Consider the following 21,278-nt stretch of genomic DNA (forward strand, 5'->3'; position numbering starts at 1 on the left):
GGCAGACAAGGGAGTTGATGTTGAGGCTGCAGTCTGCGAAGCCAGTGCAGGCCAGTCCGTCTCATTATTGATATCAGGGCGCTTTGCTCGGCCCGTTAGCCTTTGAAGTGGATATGACTTTTTCTTAGGCTTAGCTCCCAGGGTTTTCCAAGGAGGACTCGCACCTGTTGGCTTATCAACGGGAACAGGATCCTCCCTTGGCCTGACAGCTTTGTTAGCACGGGCTGGTAGTGAGTTAGCTTTATCCACTCCGCTGTTTTGAAACAGCGGCACAGTCGTATCATTATCATATCCACAGTGTCCATTAACCTCAATGTTTACTTGTATTCCTCGCACTGTAGTCTCCAGTTCAGTAATCTTTTGGAGAAGACTGCTGTATTCTGTTGTGGAAAGAGCCATTCTTCTGCTAGTTAGCTTGCTACTTGTAGCTAGCTAGCTTGCTACTTAGCTTTCCAGTTGAGCCAGCAAATAAAAAAGCAATAGATGATTACCTCAGAGTCAGATGGTAAATGATAGAGTTTGATGTTGAAGTATCGTATCATTTCTCAGAAGAAAAAGTTCATGTTTAGTAAATAAATTCCTCTGTGAGCTCCGCTCTGCACTTTTGCTGCTGTCAGCTCAGCTGCCGAACTCTATTAGTACCAATGTTTTGATGTGACAATGGTTGGTGGGTATTGCATTCAAATACCTACACCACTCTACACACACACACACACACAGACGGACGAAAACTGGAGAGATGACTTATGCTCTTGTCCTGAAACATATTTTCTCAGGATGGTTCACAGGTTTACAGCGATAGACAGGATCAAAGTGAAACCTCTCAGAATATTAGTTCAAACATATAGTTTTTCTAACTGTTATCTTTCCTGTACCACAGCACAGAGATTAGGATTGAAATTTGGTACTGTGTACACCAGTGTTTTTCAACCTTGGGGGTCGCCTGAAACGTCCAGTACAGAGGTCACCAACACGGTGTCCGCTGGTACCAGGTTGCCCACATGGACCATGTGAGGTGCCCTCAGAGGCTCTAGTTTTCACATTTTCACCCCAGTTGCTGCACCACATCACTCAAGTTGCAGCCAAACAAATCACTGAATTGCTTCAGCCTGGGCCTAAACAAGGTCTTGATAGCAGTGTTGAGAGTGACACCAATTCTGGACCCAGTGAAGACGTGAACCAGTCTACTTCTCCTTCACCCACACCTCCAATTGACTGCTGATGGAGATCTTACTGCTGATCAAAAGGAGGAACCAGAGCAAATCCCCAAAGTCTTCCATGGATCCTCCTCCGATTAGTGAGCAGTCAGAGCTCCACCCACACGAAGACAGTGATGATCCATGACGGAACAGGTGTTCCAGTCTCTTCAACCTTCACCTGCATCTGTGACGTCTACCGATGGAGTTCCTGTTGGTGATTCTGAGGGACCTGAGGAAGTCACGTCTGATTCTTTGGCCATCAGCTCAGTTCTGGGGCCTCATTTATAAACGCTGCATACGTAAAAAAGAAAGTGTACGTCACTTCTAAGCAACGTTTGGGACTTATACACAAAACAAACTTGGCGAGAGAATGTGTGCACCTCCACGGCAGCTCTGACCCTGAAACGGGAAACTCCGCCCCCAACAGGGGAAGGATGAAATTAACGACAGCTCTGTGAAATAGATACATTTGTGTGAAATAATCAAACATTGCACTTTTCACAACACATATCACATATAACAAAGGAGGAAAAAATTATACTGACGCCCCAGGGAGTGGGTGCAAATACAGTTTTATATTAATAATTGTAATCAAAATCACATGATCATTGCGCAAAACTGCTGATCACTTGGTTACATCACCTGTAGCTGTTATAAAAAGGAACAAACTCACAATGGCTTAACTGGCAATCTCTTCCGCTGCATCTATGTACATTTCACTGTCTCTCTGGGTACCAGGACTATATATAGTATTTTCACTGTTCATCTGTTTATCTTTATCTACTTTTTCTTTCTCTCTCTCTCTCTCTCTCTCTCTCTCTCTCTCTCTCACACTTTATTGTAAAGCAAAGGATTTGTAAATATTTGTAAATGTCGTTTCTTACACTGTTGTCATTGTCATTGTCTTGTATGTTGCAAAATGAAATTAAAAAAACATGTTCATTAATTGAAAGATATGGTATCATTAATGACTTTATTACAACCTAAGTACAAACACAATAAAAATCTACAGTTCTGTTCTCAGAACTCAAAACCCCAATAGATATTAAACCCAATAATATAGTTTTTATCATGACAGGGCTTATGTTTCACGTGATTTGTGCACAAAGTGTCAAGATGAACCACCTCAGATATTTTTATACTGTGTTTTATAACTACACCAAACTTGCCATATTTTAACCTATTTTATCACTTTTTCTTACCATATTTTTGCTTTTTTTAAAGGGGACATATCATGGTTTTAAATCCTTCCTTTTTACATATAAATCATACAGTTGTGGTCTATATAAAGCGGAACTGCAATGCTTGGGTCTGAATTCCTCATTATTATAGCTTCTGAGAGCAACCCATTTTGGTGCGGTCTCTTTAAATGCAAATGAGACACTCCATACCCCGCCCCCTCTTCAGGTGACACTCGGTTCAATTCCACCCTGCTCGACCATTTTTGTAGTTTGATAGAAGAGATACGGCTATGTAGCGGCGCATAAACTTTTTATTCAGAGGTAATTTACAAAATGTCAACAAAAGAAGACTAGTCCATCCAGCCTTACATGTTTGAGCCAGAGTCGGACCCAGCAAAGCGAGATGAAAATGATGATGAACCTGCAGAACCCTAACAAGTGAGCTAACACAAGCACCGAGCTAATGCTAGCGCCAAGCTAACGTCACGAAATGCATTTTAATACAGTCTTTTCAAAGACAAAAACGGCAAAATGAAATGACTAATGAAAACTTTAGACTTAAATTAAATCACGTATCATCATCAAGGATCTAAAACGAGCACACAGCGCTAACATATGAAGTCTGAAGACGGTGCAACTGCTAATGCTAACAAAACAATGACAGGGACGTCTTATCACACTTTTTAGCGTTATTTACAGTTTACCGAAGTGCTCTGTTTGTCGTCTCCAAAGATAGAAGGAATTGAACCCTCAATCATACAAAGTCTTTCAGCAAATCCTTCTTTATACTGGCGGAGGTTGATGAAGCAGTCATCATTGAAGTGCTTCGTGCACACAAAAATGACCTTACCCACAGATGTGGGTACATTTCTGTGAAAAATAAAACTCAACCAGGCACTTTGAAAAGGTTCTGATGCTGGGAGACGTTGTAATGAAGCGTGTGGGTTACTACATCCAACAACCGAACATTTTGACTTATCCTCTCGTAACTTCAGCATCCTTGAGCTTGGACTACAAAATAAAAGCGAGAAATAAAAATGGCGGATTGCTCGAAGTGTTGGACCTGGAGTTGATGTACTAATTTGGCAGTTCCGCTGCAAATACTGAGATGTAATAGTTCAAAAAACGTAATAGAGAATAGAAAAATTGAAACAGATTGAAAAATATGAGCAAAACAGAATATAAAGATATCTACGGCGCACCTGAAGAGACTAATTTGATTTTTTCTGTACTTCTAAGCACTCTAAATATACAACAAAATGCATTTAAGGGCTAAAAAAGTGGATTTAGCATGATATGTGCCCTTTAAGCCAACATTTGACACTTTGAACCCCTGTTTTTGGCCACTCTAATTAGCAACTTTTAACCAATTTCTGTCATTTTTAAAATCCCATTTCACTATCTTTTCCACAATTTTTAGTCACTTTTAAACCATGTTATTTCTGATTAAAACAAGGATTTACATCTTTAAAATGACTATATACTATAGAGCAAATAATAATAAAGTTCCAGTGGATATTATTCAGATAAATAAATAAATGTGGTTATCATAGATTCATAGAACAAAAATATCTCCCCTTTATTCCCCCTTATAGATGACCCTGTCTCCACATGACTGTTATTCAATGTTCATGTCTGTGTTCATCCACCTTCAGCTACAGTGGGGGTCCCCGCTTTCTGAAACCTTTATTTTGGGGAGAACCGTTGCTATAAAGTATATTCTATGTTTGTTTTGCACACAATAATACCGCATCAGTGTTTTTATTGTTGATTTTTAGTCTGAAATGTGCATCTTTCAATATAAACCAGAATTAGCTGCTGTAAATAAATAGTATTTTATGTGATGACCTAATGTGTGGATCTTTTTGTCTGCTTCTATTGGCACAAACTAATTGAGAAACTTCTTTGGATTTGGGTGGATTTCAGCTTGTTTTGTTATGAGAGCTCGTGATATTGTTTCAGTAGCCTGGCATGTTGCACTAATCGGTATCTGTAGCAGTGAGTGGGGTTAGTGGGTGTATGTTTCTGGTCTTTCAGACGTTGTAAACGCACTCGCTGGCATCAAGCGTGCCTTAACTATCTTAACTGTCTAAGCTCTCCGTGTGTGTGAGAGAAGCTGCTCAGCTGATCAGGTCTTAATCCTCTCCAGGCGGCTCTCGCTCATCAACTCCATCTTTTTTTCTGATCTCTTCTCATATTTCACATGCACTTCCTCTCACTGCGTCGCTGCTTTGTGTGTCCTAGTACTAATAGAAAAGGAAGAATTGGTGACCTGCTGCTCATTCCTCAGACGTCATGGCTGCTTTTTAAAACACTCTGACAAGTTTTCATTGGAAGATTATCTTGGGAACATATTTTGGAGAAAAAAATGATTAATAAATGATAATGATGTGGATGAAATGATAAAGGCTCCTTTAATAGCCTGTGACATTACTTTTATCACAGCGGGGCCACAAAAATGTGATTTTTCTGATTCAAGGGCCACATTGTCACAATTTGTCTCACCATTTAGAATAAACTCAATAATACTAATGCATTTTTGGTGTCATTTATTGTTTTTCATGCTTTTTGTAGTTGTTTTGTGTCACTTATTTCTCATTTTTCTCATACTGTTGTTGTCTCATTACTGTCGTTTGTTTTTGAGGTCATTGATCATATTTTTCCTCTCATTTGCTTTGTTTTATTTTGTTTTTATGTGTTATGAGCCCATTTGTGTATTTTTGTTGTGATTTTGTAGATATTGTTTGTGTATTCATTGTCTATGTTTTTGTTGTTGTTTTGTAATTTTCCTCTAATTTCATCTTGTTGCCATTTTATGTGTTTTTGGAAGCATTTTGTGTAATTATGTTGTCTAGTGCAGTGGTTCTCAAACTTTTTTTGGCTCACGTACCCCTTTCTTTAATTTCTGAATCCACAGTACAGTCGCACGCCCTATGTCCGACTGCAACATTTTACTCAGAATCGTGTGAAATAAACAACTACAGAGCATAATGCTGGAATGAATGAGTGACAGCAGAGATTAAAATAATCTCATTTTGTAAATAAATGGGATGAAACGGTGGTTATTGTCTCTCGAATAGATTTATTTCTACAGTTCTTTGTCATTTCGGGTCATCTACCGCCTGGTGTGACTGAAACTGAGCCTTGTATTTTCAGTTCATGATCTGCTCAAGATCATTTCAATCATCGATATTATGATTATTAACTTTTACCTAATAATAAAAATAAAACCCCATATTTTTAATGCTTTTATTTGTTAATTTTCCACTCTCTCAAGTAGTGTCATTGTGTACCCCCGTTCAAGAAGCACTGGTCTGGTGTATATTTTTGGAATTTTTTACAGGCAATTTGTGATTTTGCTTTTACAGCGAGGGCCACATGTGGCCCCCGGGGCCGCCTTTCAGGTAGTTGTTGTGTTTCTTGCTTTTATCAGGCCTCACTTTCTCTAAACCTCTTGTTTCTCAGATGAATACAAGATGAAGGGAGTGGAAGAGGTGAAATACATGAGAGGGGAAGAAAATCGAGTCAACGCACGCAACCAGGAGAACCTGGTGAGAGAGACACACACACACACACACACACACGCAGACCTTTCCATGCCAGTTCATCAGCGCAGGTGTACTGGCTTCAGTTCAAAGGAACCTTGGTGAAGCATACTGAAGTACGTGCACACGCGTACACACTCTCTCACTGATGACTTGCATGTAGGTAGGGAAAACATGCAGGCATTTGAGGAATGTGTGGACTCATTACTTGGTCGAATCACTCCCTCAGATTTGAAACGGTGCACAACACAGCTCGACTCCTTCATTCTGACTAAAATAATCAGGTGTCCATTCCATCACTCCCACACTACAATCTGAATGATTCAATAGGAAGCACATAAGCTGTTAAAACTGCAGACTTTTGTTCTGACAAACATGGTCTTATGGGAACATTGAATGGATCACAGTGAAAACCTGTGACAGTAGGGTCCTATAAAATATTTTTGATTCATTTTATTTTTCCCAAACTCTGTTTTCCACTTTAATTTTTAAAAATTTTAAATTTTAAAAAAAAAATCAGAAAATATTAGTTTTTAACTCCTGTGAGGAAACAAAACAAATACTAATTTAAAAAACTACATAATTAAACAAAAACGTATGTCAAAAATAAAGTAAGGTACAATTAAAAGGTAGATATAAGTTGTAGTGTCATTAATTATTCTGACTGCTTCTTTTTAAATATTTATATCTCATATAAAGATGTATGAGAACAACATTAAAGGTGCAGTCTGCAACTCTAATAAAAGTGACTTTTTGTCATATTTACTAAAGCTGTCACTATGTAAGGACAGCTTTACATCAAACTAGTTGTTTGTGTGAAAAAAACAGGCTCATTGAGTCCCCCCATACAGTGTATGGTCTGGAGGAGTAGAAGATGGAATTGGTGACTTTTCTGCTTGTAATTACTGCTGCTTGATTTACATTATGTTTGATTTGTCATTGTTACACTAGAACTCTGTAGTGCATGTGTTTGTTAATGTGCGCACAGCAGCCTCCGTTTGGCTGCTGTAAGTGACACTGTGTTGTTGCTGCTAGAATCTGGTGTGTGCACATAGAGAGAGAAGCGCTGCAGTAATATGCTTTTAACAGAGCATGTTATATTAGTGTGATGTTGCTGTCATACTAACGTTAGCTTGTTATCTCCTCTGAGGGAGGGACTTTGGAAAGTTTGGAGGCAGGGCAAGAGAGCAGCGGGGACAGAGGGATCTGAGAGTTACGGACTGCACCTTTAATGTCACCATATTTTTTGTTGGTTTACTGAATCTGAGCAGGTTTATTGATTAAGTTTTGATCAACTAAATAACCTAATTTAAATGATCCTGATGACATCATTCCAGACCGTTATGATTAAACAAACGGTCAGTTGTTTCACTACTAGGGGTCAGAATATTTGACAGTATCAGAAGTTATCATTAACCTACGATGTTTCAGACAATCCCTGGCATTGATGGTCTCATCCACAACAACACACAACTGTTCCCACAGATCTTCTGTAACTCTGATGAGATGTTGTTGAACCACTTTGAGCAGGTGAAGCTGATTAAAGCTGATCATGTTTTCACAGAGCGCCGCTGTGCTACACGAGAAAGCACTGGTGGCTCTGTATTTGGGAGTCACTGATGATTTGGGTAGTTTTTTTTGGCAGTTTAGACGGTGTTTGGGGTGGTTTAGGTGGTGTTTAATGTGGACAGGACAGGAGGAGGGCGGGTGGTGCACCTAATAAGTGGTCCCCAGAAACATTTCCCCATAAAAAAACTTTCTTTGCCTCACGGTGACGGTGTTTCATGCCAATAATGCCCATTTTTGCGTTTAACCGTGTTCAATGGTCGATTCTGTGATTCCGTCCGCTATTCCGTTAACGTGGATTTTATAGAGCCCTACCTGTTTACTCTCTGTAAACCAGGTCAGCCTGAGACAATGACCTGTGTATTTAACCAGATTAAAAATCAGTGGAACTTCCACACTCCACTAAATAACACCAAATCAGCCTTATTCAAAATAACAATAGGCAATCACATTAAGATTGAGTCATTAAAGAAGGCGCTGCTTAATGAGCGTATGTTCCCATCAAATGGTTTTTCAACTGTGGAGATCTGTTGAACTGTTTGGAAATCTGAGAATGTTGCAGTCTCTTCATTAGTCAGAATCCTCCTCAACCATTCTTCAACTATTGGATGGTTCTTTACACGCTGCTGTTGACTTTAAGTTAAGTTTTATCTACAGGTTCTACAGAAATGGGAGAAATGTAGCATTAAAAGGAGCAAAAATATGGCAAGAAAAGGTCATTTAAATAGGTTAAAATGTGGCAAGTTTGGTGTAAGTAAGCAAAAATGAGCTCAAATTGTTCCGAAAATATTCCTAGTTTCTTAAAAGCACCTGGCGACCCCCTCGCAGTGTCTTGCGCTCTTAAATGGGGTCCTGGCCCCAAGGTTGAGAACTCCTGTTATAGCTGATCTTTAGATATAGAGCAGTTTTGAAACATAAATGTCAGTAGCGTGTATTCACCTTCCACCGTCACTTACTGCACGTGGTATTAAACATCTCTTGGTGGGGATGTGGGGAGACGTACTCGGCCCAGAGAAATGTTACGGCACACACACACACACACACACACACACACTTGACTGTCAAAGAAAAACAATTCTCCAAAATAATTTGACACGTCAGCGTTGATAATGAAACCAGACCGTTGGGTGAGGACATGATGACATAATCCAGGTTTTGTGTATGTCTGCTGTCCCATTTTACTGCCATAGTTGTTTGGTGACTGTTGGCTTTAAAACTGCTTCTGCAGATGCTGAAGGGAAAACTCTTGGTTTGTTTGTGCATGTGTTTTCAGGAGAAGAATAATGTGCAGTACAGAGGGAAACAGCAGAAAGAGATGGCTGCAGCAAACACCAAGTCTAAGTAAGTGTTGTCAAACTTCCTAATCAAACCACGCATACTTCCTTTCATATTTGTGAAACTTAGTTTCTTTTGTCGGCATACTCTCCTGAAATACTCCCTCATTTCTTGAGCATTTGTTTCCATTTAGTCTCGCCTAATTCATACCTTTAAAAACCAAAGAGTACACCAAATAATTAGGTAACAGATTATTGGCTCCTATTTTCAGAAGTGTCATCATTTGTCATTCATAAGTTAATGACATTTACTCGTATTACAAGATTTTTTTTTTTTCCTCATGCTTTTGACTTTTAACACATTTTTATACCAATGTGTTTTTTGTAGCTTACAGAAAATTGGCTGGAACCAGGAATGTTGTGATGTTGTTTAGAAAGTTGATTGAGAAGAGTTGAATTAGAAATGTAGTGTTTAGTAATAATTAGAAATTTAGTTTGATTGTTTTAATAGTCTGGATTGTCTAAAACAGTTTTTTCTCCCATGCTGCATTAATTTCTAACCAACAAGCTAAGATGGAGGTACAGTAAACATATAGAGTGTAGGCTTCACACCCAGATCACTGAATACTTGGAGGTTTTGTCAAAGCACTACAGAGTTGGGTGGGGTTTCTTAAAGGTGCAGTATTATGCTATTTTTCACCCATCTCCATTTGTTCTAAGAATCCCAACAACATAGTATTTGAGGTTTAATTTCCCAAAGTCGCCTGATTTCCAGAGTTTTAGCCTGAGATTTACCAAATGTGGAATAACAATGGAGGGAGGAAACAGAACTTTTTCTACTTATACCCTCTGAATGAGGCCAAATATATCACTGTTGCAAAACCATTATAAAGTGATTTTTTCACAACACCGCCCCTTTAAGGCAAAGGATAAACTCAATAAATATATACAACAATGAGGGTTGACAGACTCTTGCATTTGACATGTCAGTGATTCTGCATAATTAAATGCATTTGTATTGAAAACTGTGCAAAATGTATTGGATCATTTTCTGACTATATTGCATTTAGTTTAAACTCAGTTTGTTCCATTACCATGTGGCCTCAGTTTACTGGTTACTAAGTGTTTATTTTCAGGGGTTGTTGCAAAGCATTATTACTTTAGCATGAATGACTTGATAAAGTAATTATTTAACGCCCTCTGGAGCAGCTTTCATACTGTTTTCTCACACTTTGTGTTGGGGTGGTGGTGTTGTAATGGAAAATTCTCATTCTGTTTTTGTTTCCTCCTTTCTTCTCCTCCTCCAACCAACATCCTTTTTCCTCTCCTTTTATTCTGTTTGTCTTCTCTCTTTCAGTATTCACACGTCAGAGAGCCAGCAGGAGTTTTTCAGAATGCTGGATGAGAAGATTGAGAAGGTGAGACAGTGTAGCTGTTTGGTTGCCGGGCAGGGTTGGGGTCAATTACGTTTTTAAAATACAATTACATCTTCAATTATCCATGTTCAATTACAACTCAATTACGATTACGTTGACTGGCATTTTCCCAATTACAATTAAAATTAAAATTACTTTTTCCCCCTGACAGTCAATTACAATTACATTCTCATTTACTAGAGTTCGAATTAAAATTAATCACAATTAATAAATAGGCACATAAAATCTTCCACTTGTGTTAGCATCTCTAATGACAAAGGGTCAGTTTGACCCATGTCTTAAAGAAATAAGTAACGTACCCTTAGCGCTCCCCCTAAATGTCTCTTTTGGTTATGTCACTGTCGTAAACACTCCGCACCCCCACAGCCTGCCCCACCCCACAAATGATGTGGGAGTAATACGGAAAGGAGTGTGGAAATGTGTGTGATGAGTTTGTTTGTGTGCTAACAAAGCAGCTCTGACAATGGATGGAGGGATAGATAGATGGACGGATATTTGTGTGTGTGCTGCCTGATGGAGCGCTGGGTTGTGACTGTGTGTGTGTGTGCGTGCGTGCCTGTTCCCGCTGCGACAGTGTGTGCGATTGCTGTGCGTTGCTACTGAGCTGTCACTGCATGGAGTTGCTCCATTCCTGGGATAAAGGTCTTCTCTGCCTTTTTTGCTGGCTCCACCATGATATAAGTTTGAAAAAAGTGAATTTGTAGACAGCCCTTGTATTGGGTTGCCGTAAAGCAGTACGTCTTGCCCCTGGGTTGGAGGCAGGGAAAGTTGCAAGTGCGGTTTTCTGGCCAGAGACAGCAGGGGGGATAAAAGACCCACCAATCACCCCATAAACACTTGTATTACCCTCACAGGGACTATGAGAAGGATTTATTAAGGTGAAAAAGTTACTTAGTTCTACTTTAAATATAATCTAATTCGTTTCTCATCTCTTGGTTGCCTTGTCAGGCTTCTTAATCAATGAAAATATTGTTATTAATATTTTTGGTGTGGGCGTCTGATCCTTTTTCCTGCATTATACCCCTAGATTTACATTTTTATTTTAAAATGGTAAAATGATCCTCAAGAGAACTGACAGGTAAACTTGAAATGAAACATATTTTAATGATTAACTACATATGTGTAAGACATAGAATTGTAACATGGTTAACATTATTTGCATTTAATTCAATTGTAAATGATTGCAAATTACAATTACAAAGTCAATTATCTGAACTCAGTTACAATTAACTTACGATTACAATAACAGATTTTTTTCAATTACGATTGCAATTATAATTACATCATAGTTGTAATTAATTACCAGTTACATGATTACAAATATAATTGACCCCAACCCTGATGCCGGCCCCGCCACCATTGTTCAGGGTCTGTAGAGATATGCTGCAATGGGCACTCGGGGAGCATTTAGGAAACAGCTGGATGCTAAAAAATTAAAAGACGTGCTGTTTCAGCAGCTGCATCCATTAACCCACATTGTCATCCTGCTTACAAGCCCAACGCGTGTGCATGCATGCGTGCGTGTAGGACAGGATGATCCCGTCTGCCTCTTCAATTACACCTCCAGCTCATTTTTTTTTGCTCCCGCTTAAAAAAAAACTTTACGCAATGAAAATTTCTTAGTTTGAATTGAATAGTGAGAGGAGATAAAGCACTTTCCTTGAGTAAACTGCAAAAAAAACACCTCATTTTTAACATCACATTTCCACCATAATTACTTCCAAAGAGCCTCCTAAACTAATGAACACTAAAGCACGAGTGCAACGTTTGCAAAACAGAAAACATAGAACACTTGAGATTACTCAGCCACAGATCTGTTTTCATTCTATCAGTGCAAAGAAATGGGGAAACCAAGCACTCCAAAAGCTTACGCCCATTCTCTGGTGTGCGTAAGTGCGTTTCCTCTTACGCGCTTCTAACCCTGGAATAAGTGCAGCGCCCCGATAAGGTGAAACATTATATTGCAGTATAGAAATATGGACTTAGTTACATTTGAAGCCACATGGACTCGTGCGCCACGCAGCAGCAGCTGTGATCACTCAGCTGCTGCTGCGTGATTAATTAAAACTCCTGCAGACGCAGACTTCTGTCCACGTTGGTCACAGTGATTCAACTATTTTCATACTATGTCCAACGTAAAGTCACAGTTTGATCCACTACAGAGTGAAACAAGCTGTCATATGCAGATGAGGACCAGAAACTATTCCCACACATATTTTAATGAGGCTCAGCTCAGGTCACTGTAAACAATTTATATTTAAAACTGTAATTATGGAAGCCAATAGTTTCACTGAAAACATCCCTCTGTATTAAAGCAGGACGCTCTGCGGCCACGTTATTGCCTCATATCTCCAGTACATTTAACTCAGTCACGCTTTACAGCGATGATGATGATGATGATCAAGGAGAGAGATTTTAACTGTGACTCGGACAGAATGCGGCTGATCCTCAGTCACAGTGCAATAATCTGATCAATTCAACCTGTTATATTGTTTATCAATGAAGGCGTTTCAAATTAAAAGTGAACTTTATCATTTTCACGGATTTCAATGACATTTACAAGCGTTGGGAAGACTCCATGTTCCGTGATTTCTAGGCAGCCCAAAAAAATGACATCACCGCCCCCTTTCCTTCAGACTCCTGGCCGGTGTGAACACGCGAACAAAGTCTAGAGCGGATCAGGCAAACAAAGTCAGAGCTGCAGACGGGAAGCAGTGAATAGAAGAAGACGCGTGTGGATGTTTGAAGAAATTCACTGGAAAGACAATTTTTTGTTTAGGGAAGACCATGGAGCCACTGACGTGCTTTACCTTCACCTTGTTGTTCTTCTTTCTGCTTTTACCAGCTGAGAATCATATATTCACACCGTACAATCTGAGTTCTAGTGAATCAAAAACCATCAGCTGTTGAGGGAAACCAGTGGCGGCTGCTGGTCTTTCATGCAGGGGAAGCTCATTTTCTGCCTACTTCAGAAAATGTATCTGTTTATTTAAATGTGAATTCTACCCTACGTTCCTTTAAAAGAAAATGATCTGTGACCCTGTCGTACCAACCAGGAATCTTTTCCAGGGACTTGACCAGTGTTCTTTCAATGGCCAGCAGAGCCAGGCTGCTTAAACGGCCTTGGCCCATTGTGTTGCGGGTGTAAGACTTGAGCCGCTTTAGACAGGAGAAGCTCCTCTCTACACCTGCAGATGTAGCTCCAATCGTTCCCACTAATGACAAGAGTTTGTACAGCTGAGGCATTGCACTGTCCAACTCCATGTCTTTCATAAACAGCAAGAAATCACACAGTTTTCCTCTGTTGCCCTGCAAGTCCTGGTTTGAATAAAGGACTTGAAGTTCAGACCTCAGTCTCCCTGAATCAAAGAATTGGCCATAAGTTTTCAGGACACATTGAAATGCCTCTTCCGGAAATATTTGTCTCATCTCATCAAATTTCCCTGGATTCACTAATTCTAAGAAGCGCATGCTTTCCAAATTTGCAAAACGCCGAGGTATCTGCTCTGAGAGATTGTCTAGGATGGCCATGTACAGATTTCGGTAGCGCTCCTTGGGATCCTGCAGTTGTGACAGCCGACGCTTTCTCAGGCGCTCAGTTTGCGGGTCTGATGTGAGATGTGCTGCTTTGGCATAAACAGTTTGGAAAGCCCCCTCTGACCTCTTCTCTTTGACATAAGCAAGAAGAGACTCAATTCTTTTCTTGCAGTACAGAACATCCATAGCCCTCTGCTGGACAATGTCATACACCACATCAGTTTCAGAGAAGATTTGTTCAAATGTGTACAACATGAACACAAACTCAAAATCCTCCAGTTTCATTAGAAAGCCTTTGGCACAATCTAATGTGTCATCATCCATTGTCTTATCTGCAATGATATTCTCAAAAGTCTGCAGGAGGGCATCATAATTGTTTGCCACAGTGCTCACTATCCGTGGTGTGAAATTCCTTCGCGTAGGAGCATTTCTGGGCAACCTTGAGCAGCCTGCAGACTCCAGAAAAGAGGACCTCTTTGTGGACTTGGAGAAAAATGTTGCAAATCCAGAGAGTGATGCAAAAAATATTCTGCATTCAGAAAAGCATTTGGCCCCCTGAGAGAGCACCAGATTCAGTCTGTGTGCATAGCAATGCACAAACATTGCACTGGGGGCTATTGCTTTAACTTTGGCCTGCAAACCATTGAGAGCTGAAGCCATGACTGCAGCCCCATCACAGGTTTGTGCCACAAGTTTCTCCCTGAAGTTGTAGCCCTGCATGTTCTCATTCAAGACTCCAAAAACAGACTGAGCATCTCTTCCCCCAGAAACATCAAAAAATCCAATGAAGCGCTCCTGGATTTTACCTGCACTATCCACATAGCGAATAATAACAGACAGTTGGGCACGGCAAGCAATGTCAGTTGTTTCATCCACCTGCCATGCAAAAAATGGAGCAGCCTTAATTTCATCTTTGATCTCATTAGAAACAGTGGCTGAAAGAGCAGAGATCAAGTCATTTTGGATTGAATTGGACATACCAGAAAACACCGCTGATGACTGGAATTGTGTGGCAAGGACAGAGTCATATTTTGCTAATGTTTCTGTAAACTCCCTGTAATTCCCCTTGTTGGATGATTCACTACTCTCATCATGGCCCCTAAATGACAGCTCCTGACGGCCAAGCAAGGAAGTAACATCAATAAGGCGGTTTAGGAAAGCCCTGTTTTGTTTGACAGTTTCATTATGTTTTGCCACCTGAATGCGAGCGCCTTCATTGATTGCATGTTCAACCCTGACTCTGCCCAGGCAACTTAACCTTGCACATGCACTCAAGTGTTCATTGCTTTTTTCATGCCTTTTGTATGCCCTGCCAAAGTTCGTCAGATCCCCAAAACCCACCTTTGACCAGACAACACATCCCTGAGATGGTTTCATCAAGAGGCATGGCCAACAGTACATTTTATTTGTGACAGCACTTCCAGTCAGCCAGTCCACTTTATTATACCAGGACAACTGAAAAGACCTGTTACTTTTCCCCACCTTTTGCACCAAATCAATGTGAGGAGTTGCTCTGCCCTGCTGTTTAACACAAAGTTTCTCTTCATAAGGAAGATTATCAAATGGCTTGGCCAAAATCCGGTCGACAACATTGACATTCATATTTTCCATGGTGGAACAAAAAAAAAAACAAAAATAGGGACCTTTATTTATAATAAATAAATAAATTTGTGCACATTTACGTAAAAAAACTATTTGTAGATTATCACACACACACGCGCACGCACGCACGCGCGCAGCTGCTGCGCGCTGGAGTGTGAGTGTTTGGTCAAAAGTCTCACAACACAAGCAGTAACAGTCTCCACAAACACCAAATACAGACACTAGGTTTGTCAGAAGTTGATGAAAACAAAGACAAATTCGCTATGAGAGGATCAGCAAAGTCTCCGTGTCAACACAGAGCAACGGACTGAAATATTTGAAAAACCCGCCTGTGTGCTTACAACGTCATACTCTCTGATTGGCTCATTTCGCTGTCAATCAAAATTGAATTAGCCTGAGACAGATCATCCAATCATCATCCATTATTCCAGCGTCCGGAACAGACAGATCCAGCCCACTGCTCCATAGACCTCCTGTGAAGCCCGGCGTCCGATGGGCGGGACTAAGTGCGTCATAACCGATCATTTATCCAATGAGCGTCTAGTTTGACTGCAGTGGATCAACCACTAAATCCTCTCCCATTGAAGTCAATTGAAGCTGAACTTCACCACTGTTTATTAACACTGTGACGCTGCGGTAATGAATGAAGAACGTCACGCTGTCACTGTCAGTTTCCTGTTATAAGAAGCTGATTCTGAACTAAACATACATGTGTTCTGTCATATATTTAGTCAATGAAATGTACACACAACACTACATATTTGACCACTGATTTTAGGGGAAGCTGAGGTTCCCTTGTAGTCTTAAAGCATCCGCCACTGAGGGAAACGTGTGCTGTGGTGCTGCACGGACAAGTTTATGGCTTTGCTCATCCCTAATAGATTTGATTAGATTGAAACAGCCTGAGGTTGATTCCAATGTTAATGATGGTTTGTATCATTTTTCTAAATGTGACCCCAGGTTTGTAAAAGTGCCTGTTGAAATGGGTTGAAGGGAACATCTTATGTACACAACATTTAATGCATTTGAAGCAAAGCCCAAACAGGACGCGACATGCAGATGGCTGACTGAAGCAAACACAGTGTGAGACTGAATCCCTGCTGCTTCTGCAGCCTGTGTGAGAAAACACTATCACATCATTACCTAAAGGCCATTTAGCTCAACATGTTGCTTTGTGGGAATCCAATATTGTTTCAGTCTCGTATCTCACAGCTTGCAAAGCTGAAACCCAAACTAAAAATGAATGTGAAGCTTTATTATAAAACAGATTTGTTTGACATATAGATAGATATGTAATTATAGATACATTTTGCATAGTCTAAGTTGTTGTACTATGTCTTACATCAGACATAGGCAACTGGCTGCCCGGGGGCCAAATGAGGCCCTCGGGCTCATTTTGTGCGGCCTCCAAAACAAAATTGTAATTCATGCGGTTAGAAGTTATATAAAGCTCAACCCAACATACAAACAACAAATAAATGCACAAAATGTCAACAAAAGTACACAATATGATAACAAAGATGTACTAAACAACCACGTAAATACAAAATGACTACAAAAACCACAACATATACAAAATGACTTCAAAGACACACAAAATGCCATTGAAATTGCACAAAAGAACAGAAAAAATACACAAAATGACAACAATAACACAAAAATATAAGAAAAACACAAGAATATATATATATTGACAAGAATATAGGCAAAATGTCTCAGAACTCTCTAGAAGTTGCCCATCAACAAAACATGAACATCTATTTACTGGACTCAGAAATAACTCAGTTCAAGGTTTTGAGCGAGTATTCAACTTTCATATTTGACGTGTGAGTTTATAATTCATTGGCCATCCAATATACAGAGAGAGTGTAAACACAGTCATAAAGAAGTATGTGTGAGTGTTATAAAGCCCAAAGTCCCAAAGCTGTAATCATAAGGAGCGTTTTTATATACTGCTGTCAGCAAAAAACAAAAGACTGTCTCATTTCTATTTCTAGTATTTCAAGTGTCAAAATCACACACTCCATCACTTTCCAGGTGACGTCAGTGAAGTCAATGAGGGCTCAGGGCAGTGAGTGTGTGAGTTTGAACATTGGGATTGGGCCTTGGTCTCGGCCAGGGGTCACCAACACGGTGCTCGTGGTCACCAGGTTGTCTGCATGGACCATGTGACGGGCCCTCAGGAGCTCTAGTCACCAGTGAGCTCCATCTAAACAAGATTTACTTTCCAGGATTCAAAATCACAACGATAAATACATATGAGAGATCTAGAAAGTGCTTAGTAGAGTTAAACAGTGTTGATGAAGTTATAGTATTAAATCACCCATCTTTAAATGTTTATTTTCACTGAAACATTGTGACAAATGTTTTTAAGTGTTGCAGATTTGGTGTATGGTCAGTGGTATGTTATATATACTGTATTTATATAGCAGAACTCAGTAACTCTCGCTTAGCGCTCCCCCTAAAGGTCCCTTTTGGTTTTGTCACTGTCGTAAACACAGTGTACCCCCGAGGCAGCAGCTCTTCAGGCAGCAGGAGGCTTCCTAAACGTACCGGGACAAAAATCAAAGTAGTTGTACCTTCTTGAATAAGCCTACATTTTGAGTGAACTCATCCTTTATTAACTCTGTAAGTTGACCATTTATACCATAAAAACAGGACTGTTTATGATAAGGGAAGTGATCAGCCAGTTGTCACCCATGTCACTCTGCTGCGCAGACACACACACACACATTTGTTTCCTGGTAATGACGTCACTGAGGCGATGAAGTGACCAAAAAGCACCACTATGTTCAAGCGACTCATCACGAGGCGATTGAAGTGACTGCAGTCGCTACAGTCGCGTTCAGTGTGAACACACCTTTAGTGTGTATTGGACTGTCGTAAAGCAGTATGTGTTGTAGCGAGAACGAGAACAGAGCCGCGAGAATGGTGTCAGTCCGGAGGCAAGGAAAGTTGCAAGTGTGGTTTTCTGGTCAGAGACAGCAGGGGGGATGAAAGACCACCCGGTCACCCAATAAACACTTGTACTATCCTCAGAGGGAATACGAGAAGGATTTATTAAGGTGAAAAAGAAGTCTGCAGTAAGAAATAAAGAACCCAATAAGATTTATATATATATAAAATAAAATAAATTGCTGAGCTTTGATGTAAAATTTTCTGTGTTCAAAGCAGGGGATGGATTTAGATAAGCAAACTGCTTTTTTACGTCGCCCTTTCCGGCATGCAAAAAGACAAAAAAAAAAAAAAAAAAAAAAAGGACGATGTGATTTCTGCTCTGAATGTCAAAGTGAATTTCTGTGATTGCAACCATGTCGGAAATGAACTGAATAAATAAATAAATAAATGTTTTTGAAAAATTCAAGGTGGATTTTCCATAAAATGTAATGAATATTAAATAATTGCATGAATTAGGAGAAATAAAGTGTTTCATGTTGAAACCTCAACGTTTCCTACATTTTTATGTGCTTGCTAGCCTTCCTTATTTTCTTAACCTCTAAATAAAGGGAAACCATGAAAATGTAGTATTTAAGAAATGCTTTTCTAAATGGTAGCACTTTGTACTATACAGTAGCTATGAAGTAGCTCACATTTTCAGAATGGTTGGTGACTCCTGGTCTCAGCTGTGGCTTTCTGTTGCAGTTGGTGCTTATAGTCATGTGGTTATGTTTACTAAGAATACCGATACCTGTGGGTTAAGGTAATAACGGTTAGTGATAAGTGAGTGTACAAAGAAAAGGAAGGATCCACAGTGCAGTCATCTCACACTCTGTCATCTGTTCCTCTGCAGGGGCGAGACTACTGTTCAGAGGAAGAGGAGGAGGAGGAAGACGTGACATAGCACAGAGGCCCTCCAATGTCTGCCCTGCAGGGTCTTACTGTGTGTGTGCGTGTGTGTATGAGTGTGAGACAGAGGGTTAAACAGTGTTATACGTGATCTGGACCCTCAGTGTTGGTATGTTTTGAATATATGACAAAGAAAGTAATTTACACAGAAGTGAGAGAGTGAGTGAGAGGAAGAGAGAAAACCTTCCTCCGAGTCGACATCACCCGTTTTTTTTTAGCAGCTCACCCCTTCAGGCCCCGGGGCCACAGAGGGACGAGAACATGTTGACGGACAGACAGAGTGCAGAAGCTCAGACGTGTATCTCCATAGGATGGATGAAGGCAGCATCAGCCACCCTATTCATGTTGGATTTGTCCTTTTGTTTGATCCATCACATCCAGCTCCTGCAAATAGAAAAATAAAAATCCCAAATACGGGGCGTCACTGACTGACGGTGAGCATCAGTGTGGGTGCATGGACGACTGGGAGGCTCTGAACGAGAGGACGAGGAGTTACGTAACGCCACCAGAATCCACATTGGACTAGTTGAGCTGCTCTACCTGCATCAAGCATGAGGCTGTATGAACTAAAGACAATGGGTGAGAAAGGATGGACATGGATATTTTGATAAGAGAGAGAAGAGGGGCTGAGATTTAGAAACTCTAAATCTTTCTGCCTCATTATTTTTTATTCCGCTCCACGTTTAGTTATGTTTCTTTATCTTTGGTTAGTTTAAGTCTTGGCTTTCCCATCATCATCATCATCATCATCATCATCATCGTCGTCGTCGTCGTCGTCGTCGTCGTCATCCCAATCAGCACAACAGGCAGACTGAAGCTGTGTGATTTCAAGCATCTGTGTTCCAGCCCATTGATTCTCCTCCATGTACAGTATCACAGCTGCTTAGCCCCCCTGACATCATCTAAGAGTCATTCCAGCAAAACCACACACACACACACACACACACACACAATTGCACCTTCTTCATTACACCAGCACTCATTAACACAGAAGCAGGCTGAGCTCAAATGGAGGATTCATGGTTGCTGTGGAACCCAAATCAATCACTTTTTTTTTTTAAACATCTTCTATTGATACTTCCTGTTGTATTATTTTAGATACTTTTTTCTATTGAAATAAAAACATAAACTATAGAAATGTATTGCTTTGTTTTTCCATATGTGCTCTTATCTACTGTACCTGGTGGCAAAAGGTCAGCTTTAAAAGTACTTTTCAGACCAGTGCTGTGAAAACTGTTCAAGTCAATTCAACTTTATTTATAAAGCGCAAATTACAACAAAGTCATCCCAAAGCGCATAAACAAAAAATAGAGTCCATAGTAAGAAAGAAAGAACCCAACAAGATCCACACGAACAAGCATTTAGCGACAGTGGGAAGAAAAATCTCCAGCAGAATCAGGTTCAGAGGTGCAGCCATCCAGTTCAACTGGTTGGGTTAGTGAACAGAATGGCAAACAGATTAGGATAGAAGGATATCAGAATCAGAATCAACTTTATTGACCAAGAGTGTATGAATACACACGAGGAATTTGTCTTGTGACCTGTGCTCTCTCAGATAGTGTAACATTAAAAATAACAATCAACTAGAATAAAGAAAAATAAATAAAAAAAGAAGAATAAACATAAATATAAGAGTAGTTAGACTAATATGTGCAAACTAAATAAAATAAGATAATAATAATAACGAAATAAAATAAAAATACAATAATAATAATAATGAGATAATAGTGCAGTAGTGCATTGATGAGTAGTGCAGGTGAACATTTAAATGAAAATATTACGTCCATCCGAGTGTTCCAGACTAGTTGAGCCGTGAACCATTGATCAGGAACCACCAGCATCAAGACACCTGAAAAGAAAAGAGAGCGGAGGGCGAGGAGAAGGCACAGACTGCAGGAAAAACATGATACACTTGTTCCTAGTGGTTAGGTTAACATTAAAGGTCTTGCTGCATCCTCCATGCTCTGAAATGCTACCACTACAGACAAGGTTTTGTACTGTACTCGCACGTAATAATATATGGGGTGGACATCGGCGTAAATAGTGTGAAGCAGTGTGAGCATGATGGGTTATGCAAAGAGGGATAGAAGTG

At 40.0% G+C, this 21,278-nt stretch overlaps 1 protein-coding gene across 1 annotated transcript in view; it reads left to right on the forward strand.

Moving 5' to 3' along the window:
• The window catches only part of LOC114461509 (uncharacterized protein C1orf21 homolog), a 68,652-nt gene extending 48,332 nt beyond the window's left edge, over nt 1-20,320 (forward strand). Inside the window, exons 3-6 of the mRNA XM_028443644.1 lie at nt 5,846-5,931; nt 8,765-8,832; nt 10,123-10,183; nt 19,131-20,320. Of these exons, the coding sequence (XP_028299445.1) occupies nt 5,846-5,931; nt 8,765-8,832; nt 10,123-10,183; nt 19,131-19,181 (266 nt within the window). The 3' untranslated portion in view covers nt 19,182-20,320. The remainder of the gene's footprint in view (nt 1-5,845; nt 5,932-8,764; nt 8,833-10,122; nt 10,184-19,130) is intronic.
• Nucleotides 20,321-21,278: the final 958 nt, after the last annotated feature.

This window comes from Gouania willdenowi, chromosome 4 (genome assembly GCF_900634775.1).
Source record: "Gouania willdenowi chromosome 4, fGouWil2.1, whole genome shotgun sequence".
NCBI classification, from domain to species: Eukaryota; Metazoa; Chordata; class Actinopteri; order Blenniiformes; family Gobiesocidae; genus Gouania; species Gouania willdenowi.